At 46.1% G+C, this 27,677-nt stretch overlaps 1 protein-coding gene across 1 annotated transcript; it reads right to left on the reverse strand.

Annotated features, from left to right (window-relative positions):
• Positions 1-1,365: 1,365 nt before the first annotated feature.
• On the reverse strand, positions 1,366-26,091 carry shisal2a (shisa like 2A). Its single transcript, XM_021601344.3, has 3 exons — positions 25,802-26,091; positions 22,812-22,948; positions 1,366-1,813 (listed from the first exon to the last, which is right to left on the reverse strand). The coding sequence occupies exons 1-3, from the start codon at positions 25,981-25,983 to the stop codon at positions 1,620-1,622; spliced, it is 513 nt and encodes a 170-aa protein (XP_021457019.3). The 5' UTR covers positions 25,984-26,091; the 3' UTR covers positions 1,366-1,619.
• Between the last annotated feature and the right edge of the window lie 1,586 nt (positions 26,092-27,677).

Here is a 27,677-nt window from a genome sequence, read left to right on the forward strand (position 1 = left end):
CCTCCCTCCCTTCCTTTACCCCCCTCCTTTTCTCCCCCTCCCTTCCCCTATCCTCCCTCCCTTCCTTTACTACCCCTCCTTTACCCTCCCTCCCTACCTTTACCCCCCTCCCTTCCTTTACCCCATCTTCCTTTTTCCCTCCCCCCCTTCCTTTACCCTCCCTTCCCTTATCCTCCCTCCCTTTCTTTACCCCCCTTCCTTTACCCCCCTCCTTTACCCTCCCTCCCTTCCTTTACCCCCCTCCTTTTCCCCCTCCCTTCCCCTATCCTCCCTCCCTTCCTTTACTACCCCTCCTTTACCCCCCCTTCATTTACCCTCCCTTCCCTTATCCTCCCTCCCTTTCTTTACCCCCCTTCCTTTACCCCCCCTCCTTTACCCTCCCTCCCTTCCTTTACCCCCCTCCTTTTCCCCCCTCCCTTCCCCTATCCTCCCTCCCTTCCTTTACTACCCCTCCTTTACCCTCCCCCCTTCCTTTACCCTCCCTTCCCTTATCCTCCCTCCCTTTCTTTACCCCCCTCCTTTACCCCCCTCCCTTCCTTTACCCCCTCCTTTCCCCCCCCCCCTTCCCTTCCCCTATCCTCCCTCCCTTCCTTTACCCCCCCTCCTTTACCCTCCCTCCCTTCCTTTACACTCCCTCCCTTCCTTTACCCCCCTCCCTTCCTTTACCCCCCCTTCCTTTTTCCCTCCCTCCCTTCCTTTACCCTCCCCTCCCTTCTTTTGCCCTCCCCTCCCTTATTTTATCCACCCTCACTTCCTTACCCCCCCCACCTTTACCCTCCCCTCCCCACCCCTACCCAACTTTACCCTCCACTCCCCACTTTTACACTCCCCTACTCACCTTCACCCTCCCCTACTCACCTTTACCCTCCCCTGCCCACCTTTACCCTCCCCTAATCACCTTTACCCTCCCCTCCCCACCTTTAGCCTCCCCTTCCTTTACTCCCCTTCCCCCCTCTTCCTTTACCCTTCCCCTATAGCTTCACCAGAGCTGCAACCGTTGGACAGCCACAAATTATTACCGACAAGAGAGTGGGGGGGATGAGAGAGTTAAAGGCCCAGTGCAGTCCCTTTTCCTGTATTGTTTATATATTTCCACACTGAGATTAGAATAATACTGTGAAATTGTGGAAATTATGATAATGCCCTTTAATTGTAAGAGCTGTTTGAAAAGACCGCCTGAAATGTTTTGGCCTTCCTGGTGACATCACCAGGCGGAAAATTAGTTAACAGCACAATAAGAAAGAGAGTTCCAAACCTCTCTGCCAATGAGTTTTCAGTGTTCCCTTCACTCAGGCAACTCCTAGACAGTCCTAGAAAAATTCTGGCTTGAGAAATTGTTCTTTGCTAAGAAGCTATTTTTGCATATTTTTGGCCATTTGAATTGAAAACAGTCACAGTAAGATACTTAATTATTACCCATAAAGAATTTGATATTGAGATATAAAAGGCTGCATTGGACCTTTAAAGAGGAGACACAAATAGAGAGAAAAAGAGAGAGAAAGAGAGTCCTGGTAGTAGATGCATTGTCAGCCTGGTTTAATGCTCCTATCTTCTCCTCCTCTTACACAGCCATCCCCCTCTCCTCCCAGTCTATACTGGTTTGAGAGTCCTAGGCCAGTCTATGAGGACCCCTCCACATTGATGGTGGTGACGGTGGCCATGAAGCACCTCTGGAAGAGGCGGTCTGGATCTGGAGGCTGGTTGTCACAGTCCAGTTTACCACTCAAGAAGTGCTTCTTAAACCCTTGGGGACCCGTAGGGGGGCTACTGGGGTGACTCCGACTCGGCCCCTCTCGTGGACTGGGTTCAGAACCTGAAAATACAATGTTTTCACATTAGTATTAGTATTAGTATTTTGTGTCTGATGAAGAATCATGTAATACATTACTATGAGATGGAGAGCTTTTCTCTCTATGGGTCCCCGCTCTAAAATGTTACAAATATCTGCTGACTGAAATCGAGTCTTAGTCTAAAAATATATTTGACATGTCATAGGAAAAATAAATCTTTCGCTATTCTTATTAGGGACATCTTGTACACCATCTTGTAAAATGAATCAGTCTACTTTCACATTCACATGAACTGATTACACAGAGTGACAAATAATCGACTCCTACAGGCATGTCCAACATCTAATTAAATTCTAATTCTATGTGCTTTCTTTTCACTATAAAAACCTTAAACTCCATGATCTCGGTAGCCAGTTAGCCAATGGATTTGGTTCACTTTACCAATCAGACAAAGGCAATCACAATGGGAGTTATTGGTTGACGTTGCTAGACTGGTCAAACTGTGCATATTGAGAGTGAGTGTTCGTGAGTGAGATAGACTTTCATATGGAAACGACTACCCTGAGTCCTTACTTTGAGAATGCTACAGAATTTAATCTCAAATAACCCTTTTTCATTTTCAGAATGACACTTTCTTTTTGGTTAATGACGCATTCATTTTGAGAGTTGAGTTGTGTAGTTAACGAAAGGCACTCTGAATGCTGCATGAATCTACATTACAATTACGAGCAGACAGCCGCCCCTTTCAGCATCAGCTCAGTTTCATCCCCCACTTTGAAACTGATCGCAGAGGATTAACATCAGTAGTACACTCCACTGTGGATTGGCTGTGTTTTCTTCTGGTTCCCCATCAAATTTCAAGGGCTACGCAGCATTCATTGCTTTTCTCAGCATGGCAGCAGAGGGTATATTTTGTTATTGCTCTGGCCTGGCAGGCACACAAAGAGACACTCACAAATATACACACACACACACAGTTTGAAAAAGTATTCACCCAGTTCAGTTGATGCATATAAAAAATGGTTTATTTGTCACGTGCACAGGATACAGCAGGTGTAAAGAGTACAGTGAAACGCTTACTAGCAAGCTCTTCCCAACAATGCAGTATATCAAAGGTAAGATTATAAGATAAAATACAAACACGTGAGAAATAAAAACAACAAATTAGAATGTACGCTTCACACAGGGTCATGTTTCTGTTACGGTGCGTGAATGAGGACCCAAAAGCGAATTAACTTAAACAGAGCTTCTTTAATTACCAAACATAGGTAGGCTCAGACGGACCGGCAGATTCCGACAGGACAAGACAAGGTTACAGCAAACATGACGACAGTCTGGTTCAGGCATGAAACACAACAAACAAGAATCCGACAAGGACAGGAACAAAAACAGAGAGAGATATAGGGACCTAATCAGAGGGAAAAAGGGAACAGGTGGGAAACGGGGTGACGAGGTGGTTAGGAGGAGACAAGGCACAGCTGGTGGAAATTGGGGGAGAAAAGGTAACCTAACAACGACCAGCAGAGGGAGACAGGGTGAAGGGAAAGGACAGAGACAAGACACAACATGACAGTACATGACAGTACCCCCCCACTCACCGAGCGCCTCCTGGCGCACTCGAGGAGGAAACCTGGCGGCAACGGAGGAAATCCTCGATCAGCGCACGGTCCAGCACGTCCCGAGAGGGAACCCAACTCCTCTCCTCAGGACCGTACCCCTCCCAATCTACGAGGTACTGGTGACCACGGCCCCGAGGACGCATGTCCAAAATTCTACGGACCCTGTAGATGGGTGCGCCCTCGACAAGGATGGGGGGGGGGGGGGAAGACGAGCGGGGGCGCGAAGGACGGGCTTGATGCAGGAGACATGGAAGACCGGGTGGACGCGACGAAGGTATCGCGGAAGAAGAAGTCGAACTGCGACAGGATTAATGACCCGAGAAATACGGAACGGACCAATGAACCGCGGGGTCAACTTGCGAGAAGCCGTCTTAAGGGGAAGGTTCTGAGTGGAGAGCCAAACTCTCTGACCGCGACAATATCTAGGACTCTTAGTTCTACGCTTATTAGCAGCCCTCACAGTCTGCGTCCTATAACGGCAAAGTGCAGACCTGACCCTCTTCCAGGTGCGCTCGCAACGTTGGACAAAAGCCTGAGCGGAGGGGACGCTGGACTCGGCGAACTGAGATGAGAACAGCGGAGGCTGGTACCCGAGGCTACTCTGAAAAGGAGATAGCCCGGTCGCAGACGAAGGAAGCGAGTTGTGGGCGTATTCTGCCCAGGGGAGCTGTTCTGACCAAGACGCAGGGTTGCGAAAAGAAAGACTGCGTAAGATGCGACCAATAGTCTGATTGGCCCGTTCTGCTTGACCGTTAGACTGGGGGTGAAAGCCGGAAGAGAGACTGACGGAAGCCCCAATCAAACGGCAAAACTCCCTCCAAAATTGAGACGTGAATTGCGGACCTCTGTCCGAAACGACGTCTGACGGAAGGCCATGAATTCTGAAAACATTCTCGATGATGATTTGTGCCGTCTCTTTAGCAGAAGGAAGCTTAGCAAGGGGAATGAAATGAGCCGCCTTAGAGAACCTATCGACAACCGTAAGAATAACAGTCTTCCCCGCTGACGAAGGCAGTCCGGTGACAAAATCTAAGGCGATGTGAGACCACGGTCGAGAGGGAATAGGAAGCGGCCTGAGACGGCCGGCAGGAGGAGAGTTACCGGACTTAGTCTGCGCGCAGACCGAACAAGCAGCCACGAAACGACGCGTGTCATGCTCCCGGGTGGGCCACCAAAAACGCTGGCGAATGGAAGCAAGCGTACCCCGAACGCCAGGGTGGCCGGCTAACTTGGCAGAGTGAGCCCACTGAAGAACGGCCAGACGAGTAGGAACGGGAACGAAAAGAAGGTTCCTAGGACAAGCGCGCGGCGACGGAGTGTGAGTGAGCGCTTGTTTTACCTGCCTCTCAATTCCCCAGACAGTCAACCCGACAACACGCCCCTCAGGGAGAATCCCCTCGGGGTCAGTGGAGGCTACTGAAGAACTGAAGAGACGAGACAAAGCATCAGGCTTGGTGTTCTTAGAGCCCGGACGATAAGAAATCACGAACTCGAAACGAGCGAAAAACAGCGCCCAACGCGCCTGACGCGCATTAAGTCGTTTGGCAGAACGGATGTACTCAAGGTTCCTATGGTCAGTCCAAACGACAAAAGGAACGGTCGCCCCCTCCAACCACTGTCGCCATTCGCCTAGGGCTAACCGGATGGCGAGCAGTTCGCGGTTACCCACATCATAGTTACGTTCCGACGGCGACAGGCGATGAGAAAAATACGCGCATGGGTGGACCTTGTCGTCAGAGAGGGAGCGCTGAGAAAGAATGGCTCCCACGCCCACCTCTGACGCGTCAACCTCGACAACGAACTGTCTAGAGACGTCAGGTGTAACAAGGATAGGAGCGGATGTAAAACGATTCTTGAGGAGATCAAAAGCTCCCTGGGCGGAAACGGACCACTCAAAGCACGTCTTGACAGAAGTAAGGGCTGTGAGAGGAGCTGCCACCTGACCGAAATTACGGATGAAACGACGATAGAAGTTCGCGAAGCCGAGAAAGCGCTGCAGCTCGACGCGTGACTTAGGGACGGGCCAATCAATGACAGCTTGGACTTTAGCGGGATCCATCTTAATGCCTTCAGCGGAAATAACAGAACCGAGAAATGTGACGGAGGAGGCATGAAAAGTGCACTTCTCAGCCTTCACAAAAAGACAATTCTCTAAAAGGCGCTGGAGGACACGTCGAACGTGCTGAACATGAATCTGGAGTGACGGTGAAAAAATCAGGATATCGTCAAGGTAAACGAAAACAAAGATGTTCAGCATGTCTCTCAGGACATCATTGACTAATGCCTGAAAGACAGCTGGAGCGTTAGCGAGGCCGAAAGGAAGAACCCGGTATTCAAAGTGCCCTAACGGAGTGTTAAACGCCGTCTTCCACTCGTCCCCCTCCCTGATGCGCACGAGATGGTAAGCGTTACGAAGGTCCAACTTAGTGAAAAACCTGGCTCCCTGCAGGATCTCGAAGGCTGAAGACATAAGAGGAAGCGGATAACGATTCTTCACTGTTATGTCATTCAGCCCTCGATAATCTATGCAGGGACGCAGAGACCCGTCCTTCTTCTTGACAAAAAAAAACCCCGCTCCGGCGGGAGAGGAGGAGGGGACTATGGTACCGGCGTCAAGAGCTACAGACAAATAATCTTCGAGAGCCTTACGTTCGGGAGCCGACAGAGAGTATAGTCTACCCCGGGGGGGGGGTGGTTCCCGGAAGGAGATCAATACTACAATCATACGACCGGTGTGGAGGAAGAGAGGTGGCCCTGGACCGACTGAACACCGTGCGCAGATCGTGATATTCCTCCGGCACCCCTGTCAAATCACCAGGCTCCTCCTGTGAAGAAGAGACAGAGGAAACAGGAGGGATAGCAGACATTAAACATTTCACATGACAAGAGACGTTCCAGGAGAGGATAGAATTACTAGACCAATTAATGGAAGGATTATGACAAACTAGCCAGGGATGGCCCAAAACAACAGGTGTAAAAGGTGAACGAAAAATTAAAAAAGAAATGGTTTCACTATGATTACCAGAAACAGTGAGGGTTAAAGGTAGCGTCTCACGCTGAATCCTGGGGAGAGGACTACCATCCAGGGCGAACAAGGCCGTGGGCTCCTTTAACTGTCTGAGAGGAATGTCATGTTCCCGAGCCCAGGTCTCGTCCATAAAACAGCCCTCCGCCCCAGAGTCTATTAAGGCACTGCAGGAAGCTGACGAACCGGTCCAGCGTAGATGGACCGACAAGGTAGTGCAGGATCTTGAAGGAGAGACAGGAGTAGTAGCGCTCACCAGTAGCCCTCCGCTTACTGACGAGCTCTGGCCTTTTACTGGACATGAAGTGACAAAATGACCAGCGGAACCGCAATAGAGACAGAGGCGGTTGGTGATTCTCCGTTCCCTCTCCTTAGTCGAGATGCGGATACCTCCCAGCTGCATGGGCTCAGCACCCGAGCCGGCAGAGGAAGATGGTAGTGATGCGGAGAGGGGGGCGACGGAGAGCGCGAGCTCCTTTCCACGAGCTCGGTGACGAAGATCAACCCGTCGCTCAATGCGAATAGCGAGTTCAATCAAGGAATCCACGCTGGAAGGAACCTCCCGGGAGAGAATCTCATCCTTTACCTCTGCGCGGAGACCCTCCAGAAGACGAGCGAGCAAGGCCGGCTCGTTCCAGCCACTGGAGACAGCAAGAGTGCGAAACTCAATAGAGTAGTCTGTTATGGATCGATTGCCTTGACATAGGGAAGACAGGGCCCTGGAAGCCTCCTCCCCAAAAACAGATCGATCAAAAACCCGTATCATCTCCTCCTTAAAGTCCTGATACTGGTTAGTACACTCAGCCCTTGCCTCCCAGATTGCCGTGCCCCACTCACGAGCCCGTCCAATAAGGAGAGATATGACGTAGGCGACACGAGCAGTGCTCCTGGAGTAAGTGTTGGGCTGGAGAGAAAACACAATATCACACTGGGTGAGGAACGAGCGGCATTCAGTGGGCTCCCCAGAGTAACACGGCGGGTTATTGATTCTGGGCTCCGGAGATTCGAAAGCCCTGGAAGTGGCCGGTGGATCGAGGCGGAGATGGTGAACCTGTTCTGTGAGGTTGGAGACTTGGGTGGCCAGGGTCTCAACGGCATGTCGAGCAGCAGACACTTCCTGCTCGTGTCTGCCTAGCATCGCTCCCTGGATCCCGACGGCTGAGTGGAGAGGATCCGAAGTCGCTGGGTCCATTCTTGGTCGGATTCTTCTGTTACGGTGCGTGAATGAGGACCCAAAAGCGAATTAACTTAAACAGAGCTTCTTTAATTACCAAACATAGGTAGGCTCAGACGGACCGGCAGATTCCGACAGGACAAGACAAGGTTACAGCAAACATGACGACAGTCTGGTTCAGGCATGAAACACAACAAACAAGAATCCGACAAGGACAGGAACAAAAACAGAGAGAGATATAGGGACCTAATCAGAGGGAAAAAGGGAACAGGTGGGAAACGGGGTGACGAGGTGGTTAGGAGGAGACAAGGCACAGCTGGTGGAAATTGGGGGAGAAAAGGTAACCTAACAACGACCAGCAGAGGGAGACAGGGTGAAGGGAAAGGACAGAGACAAGACACAACATGACAGTACATGACAGTTTCGAATGTGCTGCACAAATTGAAGGCTCCAAGGCTACAAAATGTGAAAAATGTGCATTTGAATACTTTTTCAAGGCATGTTCAAGACCATAGAAAATATTTTAGAATAAGAGAAGGATTAGAAGGATCCTCCCCAGTTCTTGCCAGTGTACCATGGGCTTTAGACTTGTTAAGTAACTCAGGCAGAGTGTTGCGAGACCATGTTCCTCCAGGGTGAAGGAAGGTACAGGCGTGGGTTGGAGGCAACCACGCACACACGCATGCGCAAGCGCACAGAAACGCACACGCAAACACAGACAATTATCTCAGCAGGTGTGAGAAGAAATTAACTGTGAACTTTTCTATTAACAGACGCTTTCTGGCTTCCTGCAGGCTTCCTCTATGGCTATCCAGTCAGGGAAATCGAGAGGGGGAGGGGTTTACCTCTTCATCAACAAGAAATGTTGTGCTTAATCAAGTGCAGTGGAAGTCTAGAACCATTGTTCACCTGATGGTCAAATGCCGACGCTTCTACCTCTCCAGGGAGTTTTCAGCTGTTATTGTGACTGTTGTACACATTCCACCTGGCACTTAAAAAAGTGTACGAGGCTATAAACAAGCAGGTAAACTTGCACCCAGAAGCTGATTTCCTTGTTTCTGGTGATGTTAATTCCATGCCATTACTTTTGATACTTTGATATGTATATTTAAAACCAAATCATTTTAGACTTTTACTCAAGTAGTATTTTACTGGGTGACTTTCACTTTTACTTGAGCCATTTTCTATTTAGGTATCTTTACTTTTAGTCAATAATGACAATTGGGTTCTTTTTCCACCACTGGTTAGGAGTCATAACAGCAGTCAAAATCCACATGACGGTTTAGTCATGATAATTAGTCTTCTTCAAGTTCTGATTGTCACGTTCGGGCCTTAGTTCCTTTGTTTTGTCTTTGTTTTAGTATGGTCAGGGCGTGAGTTGGGGTGGGCAGCCTATGTTTGTTTTTCTATGTTGTATTTTGAGTTTGGCCTGGTATGGTTCTCAATCAGAGGCAGGTGTCGTTAGTTGTCTCTGATTGAGAATCATACTTAGGTAGCCTTTTTCCACCTGGATTTCGTGGGTGTTTATTTTCTGTTTTGAGTGTATTTCACTAGACAGGACTGTTTTGTTTGTTCGTTCGTCCTAGTTATTATTTTGTTTAGTGTTCAGTGTTGATTATATTAAAAATCATGAACACCTACCACGCTGCACCTTGGTCCTCACCTTCTTCCAACGACGACAGCCGTTACAGAAACACCCACCACCAAAGGACCAAGCAGCGTGGTAACGGGCAGCAGCAGCAGCGATCGCAGGACTCCTGGACATGGGAGGAGATTCTGGACGGCAAGGGACCCTGGGCACAGGCTGGAGAATATCGCCGCCCTAAGGCTGAGCTGGAGGCAGCGAAAGCCGAGAGGCGGTGGTATGAGGAGGCAGCACGGCGGCGCGGTTGGAAGCCCGAGAGGCAGCCCCAAAAATTTATTGAGGGGGGCACACAGGGAGTGTGGGGAAGTCAGGTAGGAGACCTGCGCCAACTTCCCGTGCTTACCGGAGAGAGAGAGGGACCGGGCAGGCACCGTGTTATGCGGTGGAGCGCACGGTGTCCCCAGTACGCGTGCTGAGCCCGGTGCGCTACATCCCAGCTCCCCTTATCGGCTGGGCTAGAGTGGGCATTGAGCCAGGTGCCATGAAGCCGGCTCTGCGCATCTGGTATCCAGTGCGTCTCCTCGGGCCGGGGCACCAGCCTTACATGGCACCAGCCTTACGCATGGTGTCCCCGGTTCGCCAGCACAGCCCAGTGCGGGCTATTCCACCTCGCCGCACTGGCCTGGCTACGGGGAGCATTCAACCAGGTAAGGTTGGGCAGACTCGGTGCTCAAGAGCTTCAGTGCGCCTTCACGGTCCGGTCTATCCGGTGCCACCTCCACGCACCAGCCCTCCGGTGGCAGCCCCACGCACCAGGCTGCCAGAGTCTCCCGTCTGTCCCGAACTGCCAGAGTCTCCCGTCTGTCCCGAGCTGCCAGAGTCTCCCGTCTGTCCCGAGCTGCCAGAGTCTCGCGTCTGTCCCGAGCTGTCAGAGTCTCCCGTCTGTCCTGAGCTGCCAGAGCCTCTCGTCTGTCCTGAGCTGCCAGCCAGTCCTGAGCTGCCAGAGCCGCCCGCCAGTCAGGAGCTGCCAGAGCCGCCCGCCAGTCAGGAGCTGCCAGAGCCGCCCACCAGTCCTGAGCTGCATGAGCCGCCCGCCAGTCCTGAGCTGCCAGAGCCGGCCACCAGTCCTGAGCTGCCAGAGCCGCCCGCCAGTCAGGAGCTGCCAGAGCCGCCCGCCAGTCAGGAGCTGCCAGAGCCGCCAGGAGCTGCCAGAGCCGCCAGTCAGCCAGGAGCTGCCAGAGCCATCAGTCAGCCAGGAGCTGCCAGAGCCGCCAGTCATCCAGGAGCTGCCAGAGCCACCAGTCAGCCAGGAACTGCCAGAATTGCCCTTCACTCCGGAGTCTCCCGTCCGTCCGCTGCTGCCGGAATCTCCCGTCCATTCGGGACCCGTGGCTAGGGTACCCAGTCCGAGGTCGGCGGCGAGGGTCACCGCTCTTAATAGGCCACGGAGGCGAATAAGGGGCAGAGAAAAACTTTGTTGAAGTGGGGTCCACGTCCCGCGCCAGAGCCGCCACCGCAGACAGACGCACACCCAGACCCTCCCCTATAGGTCCCTTTGGGCAGTCTATGTTTGTTTTTCTATGTTGGTTTTTGAGTTTGGCCTGGTATGGTTCTCAATCAGAGGCAGGTGTCGTTAGTTGTCTCTGATTGAGAATCATACTTAGGTAGCCTTTTTCCATCTGGGTTTCGTGGGTGTTTATTTTCTATTTTGTGTGTATTTCACTAGACAGGACTGTTTCGTTTGTTCGTTCTTCCTAGTTATTATTTTGTTTAGTGTTCAGTGTTGATTATATAAAAAATGATGAACACCTACCACGCTGCACCTTGGTCCTCACCTTCTTCCACCGACGACAGCCGTTACACTGATGCTGCTGATGGTCATTAGTAACCTACCAAACTTGGTACTCAGCACTCTATTGTCCCTCTAATCACTCTGACATTTATATTTGTATTTATTATGGATCCCCATTAGCTGCTGTCAAGGCAGTAGCTACTCTTCCTGAGGTCCAGCAAAGTTAAGGCAGTTATACCATTTTTAAAACATTCACAACACACTAAGTGTGTGCCCTCAGGCCCGTACTCCACTACCACATATCAAATCAAATTCACCTTTTATTAGTCACATGTGCCAAATACAGTGAAATGCTTACTTACAAGCCCCTAACCAACAATGCAGTGTAAAAAATATGAATACGGTTAAGAAATAAAAGGAGCAAGTAAAAAAGTAATAAAAGTAATAAAGAGCAGCAGTAAAATAACAATAGCGAGACTATATACAGGGGATACCAGTACAGAGTCAATGTGCGGGGGCACCGGTGCCAAGGTAATTGAGGTAATATGTAGGTAGAGTTATTAAAGTGACTAAACACAAATAATAACAGAGAGTAGCAGCGGCGTAAAAGAGAGGGGGGGGGGGGTGCATGCAAATAGTCTGGGTAGCCATTTGATGAGATGTTTAGGAGTCTTATGGCTTGGGGTTAGAAGCTGTTTAGAAGCTTCTTGGACCTAGACTTGGTGCTCCGGTACTGCTTACCATGCGGTAGCATAGAGAACAGTGTGTGACTAGGGTGGCTGGAGTCTTTGACCATTTTTAGGGCCTTCCTCTGACACCGCCTCGTATAAAGGTCCTGAATCGCAGGAAGCTTGGCCCCAGTGATGTACTGGGCCGTACGCACTACCCTCTGTGGTGCCTTGCGGCCAGAGGCCGAGCAGTTGCCATACCAGGCTGTGATGCTCTCGATGGTGCAGCTGTAGAACTTTTGAGGATCTGAGGACTCATGCCAAATCTTTTCAGTCTCCTGAGGGGGAATAGGTTTTGTAGTGCCCTCTTCACGACTGTCTTGGTGTGCTTGGACTAGAGGTCGACCGATTATGGTTTTATATTCAATATTCCCAGTTAAGAAGTTTTAGGTTGTAGTTATTATAGGAATTATGAAGCGTCAACTATTTCTCTCTATACCATTTGTATTTCATATACCTTTGACTATTGGATGTTCTTAGTATTGCCAGCCTAATCTCGGGAGTTGATAGGCTTGAAGTAATAAACAGCGCTGTGCTTCAAGCATTGCTAAGAGCTGCTGGCAAAATGCAGTAAAGTGCTGTTTGAATGAATGCTTACGAGCAGGCTGCTGCCTACCACCGCTCAGTCAGACTGCTCTATCAAATATCAAATTCTAGACTTAATTATAATATAATAAACACAGAAATACGAGCCTTTGGTCATTAATATGGTCAAATCCGGAAACTATAATTTCGAAAACAAAACGTTTATTCTTTCAGTAAAATACAGAACCGTTACGTATTTTATCGAAAAGGTGGCAACCCTAAGTCTAAATATTGCTGTTACATTGCACAACCTTCAATGTTATGTCATAATTATGTACAATTTTGGCAAATTAATTACGATCTTCACACAGTTCGCCAAACTGAGCCAAACTGTTGCATATACCCGGACTCTGCTTGCACTGAACGCAAGCGAAGTGACACCATTTCCCTCGTTAATATTGCCTGCTAACATGAATTTCTTTTAACTAAATATGCATTTAAAAAAATATATACATCTGTGTATTGATTTTAAGAAAGGCATTGATGTTTATGGGTTGGTTCATTTGTGAAACGATTGTGCTATTTTCGCGAATTATCTTTTGTTAAATCATCACCCGTTTGGCGAAGTTGAAGTAGGCTGTGATTCGATGATAAATTAACAGGCACCGCATTGATTGTATGCAATGCAGGACAAGCTAGTTAACCTAGTATTATCATCAACCATGTGTAGTTAACTAGTGATTATGTGAAGATTGATTGTTTTTTATTAGATAAAATTACTATTACTAGTCTGTTCAACCCCTCTTTCATATCGTCTGAGATTCCTAAAGATTGGAAAGCGGCCGCGGTCATTCCCCTCTTCAAAGGGGGAGACACTCTAGACCCAAACTGTTACATACCTATATCCATCCTGCCCTGCCATTATAAAGTCTTCGAAAGCCAAGTGAACAAACAGATCACCGACCATTTCGAATCCCACCGTACCTTCTCCGCTATGCAATCTGGTTTCCGAGCTGGTCATGGGTGCACATCTGCCACGCTCAATGTCCTAAATGATATCATAACCATCATCGATAAAAGACAATACTGTGCAGCCGTGTTCATCGACCTGGCCAAGGCTTTCGACACTGTCAATCACCGCATTCTTATCGGCAGACTCAACAGACCTTGGTTTCTCTAATGACTGCCACGCCTGGTTCACTAACTACTTCTCAGATAGAGTTCAGTGTGTCAAATCAAAAGGCCTCTTTTCCAGACCTCTGGCAGTCTCTATGGGGGTGCCACAGAGTTCAATTCTCGGGCTGACTCTTTTCTCTGTATATATCAATGATGTCGCTCTTGTTGCGGGTGATTCACGCCATTTCCGGTGATTCACGCCATTTCCGGTCACAACTTGCAGACTTGTTTACGTGTTGCTGTGCGTTTTATTGCCAACCTTACTTTGCTACCTGACAACTTTACGGTTTTTACTTTTTAATTACCGTTTATATTTTTGTTTTTTCCCTCAACTTTTTCACTCCGGACACTTTATCTGGACATGGTTCATCAGGACCTCCAACAGCCGAAGCTAAGTAGTAACATTAACATGATGCTTTATCTGGACATGGTTCATCAGGACCTCCACCAGCCGAAGCTAAGTAGTAACATTAACATGATGCTTTATCTGGACATGGTTCATCAGGACCTCCAACAGCCGAAGCTAAGTAGTAACATTAACATGATGCTTTATCTGGACATGGTTCATCAGGACCTCCACCAGCCGAAGCTAAGTAGTAACATTAACATGATGCTTTATCTGGACATGGTTCATCAGGACCTCCACAGCCGAAGCTAAGTAGTAACATTAACATGATGCCTTCTAATTGCAGTCGCTGTACTCATAATATACAGGAGAACAATCGCCTTACGGCGAGGATAGCTGTGCTACAAGCCCAGCTTCAGACGCAATCGTTAGGCAAGGGTAATTTCAGTGTAGGAAAGGATGAAACAGCGTCTGTGCCACCAGTAAGTACAGATAGTAACGTTAGTATAAATCCCCTGGCACAGTCCACGCAGCCGGACAACTTTCTCATGGCTTCTGGAGGGAAATGCTGTAGGAATGCTCAACCGGTGTCACTCATATAGCCGACAGAAACTTTCAACCAGTTTTCCCCATTAAGCAGCGAGTCGGAGTCAGAGTCCGAGCCTTCTCTTGTCTCTACTCCTCCCGTTACGGGGTCTGAGACGCCGAAGCCTCCCACCATTAGCTCTGACAAATTGAAAACTCCATTACCCGCAGTATTAAACTTAAAACGAATCATCCAGCGATCATACACTGTTTACCAGGGGGCAGGGCTACCGACTTTAAGGCTAATCTGAAGATGGTGCTGGCTAAAGCTAAAACTGGCGAGTGTAGAGAGTATAGAGATATTGTTATCCACGTCGGCACCAACGATGTTAGGATGAAACAGTCAGAGATCACCAAGCGCAACATAGCTTCAGCGTGTAAATCAGTTAGAAAGATGTGTCGGCATCGAGTAATTGTCTCTGGCCCCCTCCCAGTTAGGGGGAGTGATGAGCTCTACAGCAGAGTCTCACAACTCAATTGCTGGTTGAAAACTGTTTTCTGCCCCTCCCAAAAGATAGAATTTGTAGATAATTGGCCCTCTTTCTGGGACTCACCCACAAACAGGACCAAGCCTGACCTGCTGAGGAGTGACGGACTCCATCCTAGCTGGAGGGGTGCTCTCATCTTATCTACCAACATAGACAGGGCTCTAACTCCTCTAGCTCCACAATGAAATAGGGTGCAGGCCAGGCAGCAGGCTGTTAGCCAGCCTGCCAGCATAGTGGAGTCTGCCACTAGCACAGTGAGTGTTGTCACCTCAGCTATCCCCATTGAGACCGTGTCTGTGCCTCGACCTAGGTTGGGCAAAACTAAACATGGCGGTGTTCGCCTTAGCAATCTCACTAGGATAAAGACCTCCTCCATTCCTGTCATTATTGAAAGAGATCATGATACCTCACATCTCAAAATAGGCTACTTAATGTTAGATCCCTTACTTCAAAGGCAATTATAGTCAATGAACTAATCACTGATCATAATCTTGATGTGATTGGCCTGACTGGAACATGGCTTAAGCCTGATGAATTTACTGTGTTAAATGAGGCCTCACCTCCTGGCTACACTAGTGACCATATTCCCCGTGCATCCCGCAAAGGCGGAGGTGTTGCTAACATTTACGATAGCAAATTTCAATTTACAAAAAAAGAATGACGTTTTCGTCTTTTGAGCTTCTAGTCATGAAATCTATGCAGCCTACTCAATCACTTTTTATAGCTACTGTTTACAGGCCTCCTGGGCCATATACAGCGTTCTTCATTGAGTTCCCTGAATTCCTATCGGACCTTGTAGTCATAGCAGATAATATTCTAATCTTTGGTGACTTTAATATTCACATGGAAAAGTCCACAGACCCACTCCAAAAGGCTTTCGGAGCCATCATCGATTCAGTGGGTTTTGTCTAACATGTCTCTGGACCCACTCACTGTCACAGTCATTCTCTGGACCTAGTTTTGTCCCATGGTATAAATGTTGTGGATCTTAATGTTTTTCCTCATAATCCTGGACTATCGGACCACCATTTTATTACGTTTGCAATTGCAACAAATAATCTGCTCAGACCCCAACCAAGGAACATCAAAAGTCGTGCTATAAATCACAGACAACACAAAGATTCCTTGATGTCCTTCCAGATTCCCTCTGTCTACCCAAGGACGCCAGAGGACAAAAATCCGTTAACCACCTAACTGAGGAACTCAATTTAACCTTGCGCAATACCCTAGATGTAGTTGCACCCCTAAAAACTAAAAACATTTCTCATAAGAAACTAGCTCCCTGGTACACAGAAAATACCCGAGCTCTGAAGCAAGCTTCCAGAAAATTGGAACGGAAATGGCGCCACACCAAACTGGAAGTCTTCTGACTAGCTTGGAAAGACAGTACCGTGCAGTACCGAAGAGCCTTTACTGCTGCTCGATCATCCTATTTTTCCAACTTAATTGAGGAAAATAAGAACAATCCGAAATTCCTTTTTGATACTGTCGCAAAGCTAACTAAAACGCAGCATTCCCCAAGAGAGGATGGCTTTCACTTCAGCAGTGATACATTTATGAACTTCTTTGAGGAAAAGATCATGCGCAGCAACTCACTGCCTTCCTAAAGACAAACAATGTACACGAAATGCTTCAGTCTGGTTTTAGACCCCATCATAGCACTGAGACTTCACTTGTGAAGGTGGTAAATGACCTTTTAATGGCATCAGACCGAGGCTCTGCATCTGTCCTCGTGCTCCTAGACCTTAGTGCTGCTTTTGATACCATCGATCACCACATTCTTTTGGAGAGATTGGAAACCCAAATTGGTCTACAAGGACAAGTTCTGGCCTGGTTTAGTTCTTATCTGTCGGAAAGATATCAGTTTGTATCTGTGAATGGTTTGTCCTCTGACAAATCAACTGTAAATTTCGGTGTTCCTCAAGGTTCCGTTTTAGGACCACTATTGTTTTCACTATATATTTTACCTCTTGGGGATGTCATTCGGAAACATAATGTTAACTTTCACTGCTATGCGGATGACACACAGCTGTACATTTCAATGAAACATGGTGAAGCCCCAAAATTGCCCTCGCTAGAAGCATGTGTTTCAGACATAAGGAAGTGGATGGCTGCAAACTTTCTACTTTTAAACTCGGACAAAACAGAGATGCTTGTTCTAGGTCCCAAGAAACAAAGAGATCTTCTGTTGAATCTGACAATTAATCTTAATGGTTGTACAGTCGTCTCAAATAAAACTGTGAAGGACCTCGGCGTAACTCTGGACCCCGATCTCTCTTTTGAAGAACATATCAAGACCATTTCAAGGACAGCTTTTTTCCATCTACGTAACATTGCAAAAATCAGAAACTTTCTGTCCAAAAATGATGCAGAAAAATTAATCCATGCTTTTGTCACTTCTAGGTTAGACTACTGCAATGCTCTACTTTCCGGCTACCCGGATAAAGCACTAAATAAACGTCAGTTATTGCTAAATACGGCTGCTAGAATCTTGACTAGAACCCCAAAATTTGATCATATTACTCCAGTGCTAGCCTCCATACACTGGCTTCCTGTCCAGGCAAGGGCTGATTTCAAGGTTTTACTGCTAACCTACAAAGCATTACATGGGCTTGCTCCTACCTATCTCTCTGATTTGGTCCTGCCGTACATACCTACAGGTACGCTACGGTCACAAGACGCAGGCCTCCTAATTGTCCCTAGAATTTCTAAGCAAACAGCTGGAGGCAGGGCTTTCTCCTATAGAGCTCCATTTATGGAATGGTCTGCCTACCCATGTAAGAGACGCAAACTCGGTCTCAACCTTTAAGTCTTTACTGAAGACTCATCTCTTCAGTGGGTCATATGATTGAGTGTAGTCTGGCCCAGGAGTGGGAAGGTGAACGGAAAGGCTCTGGAGCATCGAACCGCCCTTGCTGTCTCTGCCTGTCTGGTTCCCCTCTTTCCACTGGGATTCTCTGCCTCTAACCCTATTACAGGGGCTGAGTCACTGGCTTACTGGGGCTCTTTCATACCGTCCCTGGGAGGGGTGCTTCACTTGAGTGGGTTGAGTCACTGATGTGATCTTCCTGTCTGTGTTGGCGCCCCCCCCCCCCCCCCCCCCCCCTTGGGCTGTGCCGTGGCGGAGATCTTTGTGGGCTATACTCGGCCTTGTCTTAGGATGGTAAGTTGGTGGTTGAAGATATCCCTCTAGTGGTGTGGGGGCTGTGCTTTGGCAAAGTGGGTGGGGTTATATTCTTCCTGTTTGGCCCTGTCCGGGGGTGTCCTCGGATGGTGCCACAGTGTCTCCTGACCCCTCCTGTCTCAGACTCCAGTATTTATGCTGCAGTAGTTTATGTGTCGGGGGGCTAGGGTCAGTTTGTTATATCTGGAGTACTTCTCCTGTCCTATTCTGTGTCCTGTGTGAATTTAAGTGTGCTCTCTCTAATTCTCTCTTTCTCTCTTTCTTTCTCTCTCTCGGAGGACCTGAGCCCTAGGACCATGCCTCAGGACTACCTGACATGATGACTCTTTGCTGTCCCCAGTCCACCTGGCCGTGCTGCTGCTCCAGTTTCAACTGTTCTGCCTTATTATTATTTGACCATGCTGGTCATTTATGAACATTTGAACATCTTGGCCATGTTCTGTTATAATCTCCACCCGGCACAGCCAGAAGAGCACTTGCCACCCCACATAGCCTGGTTCCTCTCTAGGTTTCTTCCTAGGTTTTGGCCTTTCTAGGGAGTTTTTCCTAGCCACCGTGCTTCTACACCTGCATTTCTTGCTGTTTGGGGTTTTAGGCTGGGTTTCTGTACAGCACTTTGAGATATCAGCTGATGTACGAAGGGCTATATAAATACATTTGATTTGATTCTCTGATCCATCTCTACGTGGACGACACCATTCTGTATACATCTGGCCCTTCTTTGGACACTGTGTTAACAAACCTCCAAACGAGCTTCAATGCCATACAACTCTCCTTCCGTAGCCTCCGACTGCTCTTAAATACTAGTAAAATGAAATGCTTGCTCTTCAACCTATCGCTGCCCGCACCCGCCCGCCCATCTAGCATCATTACTCTGGACGGTTCTGACTTAGAATATGTGGACAACTACAAATACCTAGGTGTCTGGTTAGACTGTAAACTCTCCTTCCAGACTCACATTAAGCATCTCTAGCTTACCCTAGTAAAACTGACTATCCTACCGATCCTCGACTTCGGCGATGTCATCTACAAAATGGCTTCCAACACTCTACTCAGCAAACTGGATGCAGTCTATCACAGTGCCATCCGTTTTGTCACTAAAGCACCTTATACCACCCACCACTGCGACTTGTATGCTCTAGTCGGCTGGCCCTCGCTACATATTCGTCGCCAGACCCACTGGCTCCAGGTCATCTACAAGTCCTTGCTAGGTAAAGCTCCGCCTTATCTCAGTTCACTGGTCACGATGGCAACACCCATCCGTAGCACTCGCTCCAGCAGGTGTATCTCACTGATCATCCCTAAAGCCAACACCTCATTTGGCCGCCTTTCGTTTCAGTACTCTGCTGCCTGTGACTGGAACGAACTGCAAAAATCGCTGAAGTTGGAGACTTTTATCCCCCTCACCAACTTCAAACATCAGCTATCTGAGCAGCTAACCGATCGCTGCAGCTGTACATAGTCTATTGGTAAATAGCCCACCCATTTTCACCTACCTCATTCCCATACTGTTTTTACTTTTCTGCTCTTTTGCACACCAATATCTCTACCTGTACATGACCATCTGATCATTTATCACTCTAGTGTTAATCTGCAAAATTGTAATTATTCGCCTACCTCCTCATGCCTTTTGCACACATTGTATATAGACTCCCCCTTTTTTTTTCTATTGTGTTATTGACTTGTTAATTGTTTACTCCATGTGTAACTCTGTGTTGTCTGTTCACACTGCTATGCTTTATCTTGGCCAGGTCGCAGTTGCAAATGAGAACTTGTTCTCAACTAGCCTACCTGGTTAAATAAAGGTGAAATAAAATAAAAAAATAAAAAATAAATCTCCAATCCAAAGTTAAATCTAGAATTGGCTTCCTATTTCACAACAAAGCCTACTTCACTCATGCTGCCAAACTTACCCTTGTAAAACTGACTATCCTGCCGATCCTTGACTTCAGCGATACCATTTACAAATTAGCCTCCAACACTCTACTCAGCAAATTGGATGCAGTCTATCACAGTGCCATCCGTTTTGTCACTAAAGCCCCATTTACTACCCACCACTGCGACCTGTATGCTCTCATTGGCTGGTCCTCTCTACATATTTGTAGCCAAACCCACTGGCTCCAGGTAATCTATAAGTATTTGCTAGGTATAGCTCCGCCTTATCTCAGCTCACTGGTCACCATAGCAATACCCACCTATAGCATGCGCTCCAGCAGGTATACTTCACTGGTCATCCCCAAAGCTAACACCTCTTTTGGCCGCGTTTCCTTCCAGTTCTCTGCTGCCAATGACTGGAACGAATTGCAAAAATCCCTGAAGTTGGAGACTTATACCTCCCTCAATAACTTTAAGCGTCAGCTGTCTGAGCAGCTTACCGATCGCTGCAGCTGTACACAGCCCATCTGTAAATAGCCCATCCATCCAACCAACTACCTACCTCATTCCCATATTTGTTTTGGTTTTTCTGCTCTTTTGCACATCAATATTTCTACTGCACATATATCACTCCAGTGTAAATTGCTAAATTGTAATTACTTCGCCACCATTGGCCTATTTATTGCCTTACCTCCTTACTTCATTTGCACACACTGTTATTGACTGTATGTTTGTTTATCCCATGTGTAACTGTTTGACATTGTTTTTGTCGCACTGCTTTGCTTGGCTTTATCTTGGCCAGGTCACAGTTGTAAATGAGAACTTGTTCTCAACTGGCCTACCTGGTTAAATAAAGGTGAATTTAAAAAATAAAATAATAATAAGTTTAATGCTAGCTAGCAACTTACCTTGGCTTCTTGCAGCCACAAGGTCCTTTTGACGCTGCACTCGCACAACAGGTGGTCAGCCTGCCATGCAGTTTCCTCGTGGATTGCAATGTAATTGGCCATAATCGGCGTCCAAAAAGGCTGATTACCGATTGTTATGAAAACTTGAAATCGGCCCTAATTAACCATGCCGATTAATCGGTCGACCTCTAGCTTGAACAATGTTAGTTTGTTGGCAATGTGGACACCAAGGAACTTGAAGCTCCCAACCTGCTCAACTACAGCCCCGTCGACGAGAATAGTCTTCCTTTTCCTGTAATCTACAACACAAAGTACCTGTCTATTGTGCAATTTATTGTGATGGTGTAGGCTATATATTAAATGGATTTCTTAGACTTTTTAAAATGTAGGTGTTCCAAAGGTCTGAATCAGTGGCTTGTAGGCTATGCATGGAAGCCAGGAGATGCTAAATGTGTTTAAGCTAATTAACGGTAAATTACAGTGAGTCTGGCAGTAATTGACAATCACCGGGTGACAAAATTTCATGACCGCCACATTCCTACTCCTGCCTCCCCCATTCGGCAAATCAGATCATGACTATGTACTCCTGTTTCCTGTTTTACAAGCAGAAGGTCAAACAGGAAGTACCAGTGACTTGCTTTGTTGAGAATTCGTCATCAGAATCAGAGATTATGCTACAGGACTGCTTTGCTAGCGGTGACTGAACTATGTTCCGAAACTCCCTCGATAACATCAACGAGCTAACCACCTCTGTCACCGGCTTCATTAGGAAATGCATCAGCAAATGTTGTCCCCACAGTGAAGGTTCACTGCTTCCCCAATCAAAAGCCCTGAAATAACACAGAGATTGTCGCTAAACTAAAGGACAGGGTTACCGCACACAGGGGTATCGCTGACAAGTACAAAAGAATCCTGCTACGACCTCCACAGAGTCATCAAACGAGCAAAAGGACAATATAGGAAAGGTGTAATCATATTACATAGATGCCGACACCTGCCGCATGTGACAGGGACTACAGTCCATTACGGATTACAGGGGAAGACCCAACCGTGAGCTGCCCTACAATGCCTCTCTACCAGACAAAACTTGTTAAAGACTCCAGCCACCCAAGCCATAGACTGTTCTCTCTGCTTCCGCAAGGCAAGCGGTACCGGTGCATCAAGTCTGATACCAACAGTCTCCTGAACAGTTTCAATCCCCAAGTCATACATTTGCTAAATAGCTAACAAAATGGCTACACGGACTATCTGAGTTTACCCTTGTATTTTTTCTCTATGCACACTCACAGGACTTTACACACTCACACACACTGACACTTCAACACACACACTCACTTAATTTGCTCACACACACATTTTATACTGACTCTCTCACTCTCTCTCTCTCACAATGAACTTTTATTCTAAGAAGGTTACTTATATTAAGTACAATCTTGGTATCTAGGATGATAATGGATTTTAAGGCTTGGAGGTTATTCTGCCAGATAAGTGGAAAGTCATTGAGCCACTGTAGGAGCCCTTTGCTAGAGCATTCATAATCAGCCCCTGTTTTCAATGTTATTTGTTCCTACTGTACTAAGGAATGGGCATCTTACTGCATCCTATACACCAGAAGTCATTCCAATCTGAATCTGAGTGCTACTGCAACAACAGAAGACAGATGCCCCAAGCCATTCTGGCATGTCAAAGTAAAATTATTTCCATAGAGATGAGCTTAACTTCTGTTCATATCTTCTGTTTCCATCATATACTGTAGCATTAAAGCACCTTGAGGGTGGGATAAACGCAATTCAAATAAAATGCATTTTTATAGCCATCAAATTAACATATGATACTATATTGAATTCTATAGGCTCTTTTGGGTCCTATTCATTGGGGCACAACGTAGCAAAGCGTTTTTTAACAGAAAACAAAAACAGGTAGTCCCTCCCTGTTTCAGTTTTCTTCCGTTTGGTGCTTAGTGAATGCAACCCTTGCCTTGTAATAGTGGGTCATACAATTGGTGACATACCTGGTGCTATGAGGGGCAGTCCGTTGTCAAGGCCTCTGGGTTTGGTCGCGATGAACAGATAGCACAGGACACAGATAGTGATGATGAACGCTAGCAGGACCACAGCTGCTATGGACAGGCCAACCAGCGCTCCCAGACTGTCAAACAGAGTGGGTGAGAAGAGGGGAGGAATAGAGAGAGGGAGTGTGAGTGAGAGAGCGATAGAGAGAGAGAAAGACAAGAGAGAGCAAGAGCAAGAGCGAGAACGAGAGAGAATTTCATGGAACGAATGAAAGAGAAAAGGGAATATAAAGTACAGCAGACAAATGAAAGAGAGAATAGGAGAGGAAGAAAACAAAAGATATTTAAGTTCTTCTATGCACTTTCAAAGATATAAACATTTATTTTGACGTTTGAAAATGTTATCATACGTTTTAGAAGTTGTGCAGCAGTAACTGAGAGACTGTTGAGTGTGATCAAAGGCAAAACATAATTTCCACTTTGACAACATTCCACTTCAGAAAATGCACATATCATCAAATTCAAATGAAATTCTTCCCCGGTATGCAGTGATGACACATGCATTCCACTGAAATGAGAAGAAAAGTCCTTTGATGAAAAAAAAACTTTTATGATATCTACAATCACTGCCTCTAAGTATTTTCATTTGAAATTATACCAGACTATTTGCATTTACTTTTAATTTCTGCTTTGGCTGACTGGTGTTTCATTCCCAATCAGAAACTAGAACATTCTTATTTTGTTTTACCCAAAATGCAAAGCACCTAAGAAAACAACTTCAATCAAACTAATTGACTGTTAAATCAATCAAATCAATTAAGTCTCACCTAAAACTTAAAGCACAAGAGAGTGGAGGGAATAGTTACCCTGTATCAGTGCCTAGTCAGGCGGAATATTATCAATCAATTACAAGTGCATTTAATATGCATTCTGAAAGAGCCTATAGTGGTTTAACAGATCACTGTTGCCACAAGATGCCAATGCCACAACTTAACAATAATGACGAACGAGTCTGAAAGCGACACAGAGCAGCTTTTTGAAAAGGCATTAGGATCAGCAACAGATTATTTTGAGATCTATATTATGTTTGGCACGTGCACACACACACACACACACACACACACACACACACACACACACACACACACACACACACACACACACACACACACACACACACACACACACACACACACACACACACACACACACACACAACCTAAGCCTGATGTATAATTTTCAACTTCCTGTTATTAACCAAGGCATCAAAGGAACACTTACGAACCTGCATCACTCTCTGCTTTTCTGTTCAGTTCTGTAAGGACTTCTTTCACTTCTTTCACAGCAGCAACCCTTATTCATGTGATCTCTCTATGATCAGTCATTCACTGTGGGATCCTCAGAAAGCCCTTTCAAGATGGCTTTCTTTCTCCACAGGTCAACAAGAAGCCCTTTCAAGATGACTTTCTCCACAGGTCGACGGAAAGCCCTTTCAAAATTACTTTCTTTCTCCACAGCTTGCCCTTGTGATCTATTTATAGAACTAGATCAGAAGGAGAGGGGATGCTGTTGACAGGAACCTTCCCCATTGCTGGTTGCCTTAAAGCAGCTCACAGGGAGCCTCACAGGGAGCCTCACAGGGAGCCTCACAGGGAGCCTCGTAAGTAGCTTTAAAGCAGCTCACAGGGAGCCTTGCACGGTGCCTCACAGGGAACCTCGCAATGATTCTCGCATTTAGCCTTAAAGCAGTTCACAGGGAGCCTTAACGCAGCTCACTCGTAGGGAGCCTCGTAGGGAGCCTCGCATGGAGCCTCGCAGACTTTTTATTAAAAACATTGAACTACAATTATACAATATCACAAACACTACAGGTTAGCCAGGCGTTTTGTTACCATGTGAATGAAAGAGATCGTAAGACAGCTACTGCTCAAACACAATATCGCTACAGGATACTACTGTATTTGTAGGAGAAAACAGAACCCCCTCTCATAATGTTGGGTGGTTTGAAGGACTGACTCCATGGAAATGTTTAAAAGCCTGTATAACTGAATAATGCATTAAAGGGGCAAGCCGCAGTTGCTACATTCATTTTTAGACTGTTAAATTAATTATATATGTATAGCCATTGATTTTTGTTTTACTGCAATGTTTGTAAACCAAGTCAATGATAACAAACACTTTTCTAGCTTCAAAACATGCTTAAAACTATCATTTTTATCTCTCATGGATGGTCAGTCCTTGCATCCATGGCTCTGTCTAGAGTTTCTCAAGCTGCATCCCTCAACTGTTTATTGTTTGAACTGCAGATTGGTGCTTTAAGGTGGCTTTTATACATGATGACTACCTGCCTGACAGACTCAACAGTTGGCTACATCATCTTCACATCGTGAAGAAGACGTTATAGTACAGTAGTACAATGTGCCTTCTGACAACTTCTGAATTACTCATATAATAGCTTTTGTATCACTGGCTAAAAGTTTACCACTTTGGTAGGCTATTCTCTGACATTTCAATGTATTTTTGTAGAAACTCAGATCTGGATCCTCACAATATCAAGAGCATCTAATTTTCCACAGCTTCTACTAATTTGCTTATTGAAGTCTTCACCTCTCCTACACTGCAATGCTGCAAAGGTCGCTGTAAATGAGTGTGTTCCCATTCTTAAATCCAGGGGCTGCATCATCATTAGATTTGTTTTATATGAGTATGTTAATGTAGGGACTTGACAGCATTTATTTTCACTTATAGGTTTACATAATGCAACAAGCACCTTCCTGTGATGTGTTGATCATGATGGAGCCATTGATGCATGGCTTCTAGGTGCTTTTTACCAATACACAATACATATTTTCACCAATACACCACTACACCACTACACCTATCCCATTTGGGAGTTGCCAGAGAGAAATTCACTGTATAAAAGAAAGAGTGCAGTGCAGAGTGTTTTAGGCATTCCTTATAAGTTAGCAAAGTTACATTATTATTCTTACCTTAACCACCACATGTATCCATACTCGTATGGGAAAAAACTGTTTGGGTCATCACAACAGTATTTCATGTCATTGAAGCCACAGCAGAAAAGTGCTCCTGCATCGTTGTCCGGTTTAGGGCACCTGAACTCGTTTACGAGCACTTTCTCTGCGTTGTAGTAGCTCGTGCAGTCCGCGCTCATGCTGACCCCAAACGCTCAGACACGCCAACTATACAATCTGTTAGATCAGTTGAAGTTTCAATCCGTCCATATTATTGTCAATCCAAACAGCAGAGTGCTCTGTGTCTTGCTGGTTGACTTGCAAGGTATTTAAGTAAATCCCCATTACTGAGCCCACCTCTCTCTCTCGCTCGCTCTCTCCTCGCCCCACTGTAACGCAATCTCCAAATAAACACTATACCTCTCTCTGTGTGTGCGCGCGCTCGTGTGCATCTGTTCAGAATTGCCTTCATTTGGCCTTCCCTAACAGAGTATAGATGTCCTTGGTGCTAATTTGTATCCACGTCCGGTGCACCAGGATGCATGAGTTTATTGTCAGTTTTGCCCACTGTTTGGCATGTTAATGGTTACATTCTATTGGAAATAGAAATAGTTTAATTGCTGTTCGCAATGTAAAGCATATATTATCATGGATGTCTTTGGTGTGTGATTAGTGGGATGTTGAATGGTGCTCCTGTGTTTCTCTGACAGTAAGATAGGCCTACAGTATCAAGCACAAATCCCCTCTTAAGCCATAGCCCCACACATCTCTTTAGGCATTCACATGTGAGGCTATGTGCTAAACAGAGTGAGTACAGTAGTGTACTAAATCAAAGATTTCAAGACTAAAGACGGGTTTATGCTACCTCTATCGACATCTCTGTGTACAGTTGTCACAGTGACATCATGACCATTCCATTGTCGTTCGACATCAAACTTGTCATTGTAGTTATGAAAAAGTAGAAACACAAAAATGACATGCTGCATGACATCAGCAGCCTGGTGGTCCAAAATAGCATAACTGGTGTATCTGTTTAAAATTGGATTTAGTATATATCAATCTAGCAAACCAGGCAACTAAAAGCAACTTTCTAAAGAATGTATTGGCTAGCTAGTTGGCTAGCTAACGTAACGTTAGCAGGCTAGCCAGATCAAATAATGACCATATCATAGCTGACGTCTTAACTTTAGCAAATTTGTGTTCATTATTAAAGGAAAATAAACTCACAACAAGATCATTATTTATAAGTTAATGGCAAACTAATTACAGAAAATAGCTTACGGTTGTGAGTGTGATGAAATAAAAGCTTGACATTCTACCGGTGAATTTTAGAACATGGACACCGTCTCGTTGGCCTAACGTTATATTCTAATTTGACTTTGGTGCAGGTCATGTTGTTATTCACATTACCGTCTCTGGTAAACACACACTATATCAAATGAAATAAAAGTTCATTTGTCACATGCACAGGATACAGAAGGTGTAAACTGTACAGTGAAATGGTTACATGCATAGTGGAGTCTTTTGTTTAGACATGTAGCTAGCTAGCTAAATAATGAACCATAATCCCATCTCATAACATTACTACCCTGCATGAATCTACAAGTAGTTAAAGCTAACCAACTAGGTTCAATGTTAGCTAGCTAACATTAGTCTATAACTAGCAATGCAAATTACTCTGAGATATGGATAATATTACTACACAGATCATACATGTAGCATTAGCAAGCAAACCAGCCAGCCAGGTAACATTAGCTAGCTAGGTAACAGTACGCATTCATTTGCAAAGTTAGAAACATACATGGAAATACGCTTCTCCCTCTCTGTCACAGATGCAATGGTTGCCCTTCGTTTGAAGATATAATCCAGAGACAGGTATTTTATGCAACAGCTT

The sequence above is a fragment of the Oncorhynchus mykiss genome, chromosome 5, assembly GCF_057628025.1.
Source record: "Oncorhynchus mykiss isolate SJ-2025 chromosome 5, ASM5762802v1, whole genome shotgun sequence".
Classification (NCBI taxonomy): domain Eukaryota; kingdom Metazoa; phylum Chordata; class Actinopteri; order Salmoniformes; family Salmonidae; genus Oncorhynchus; species Oncorhynchus mykiss.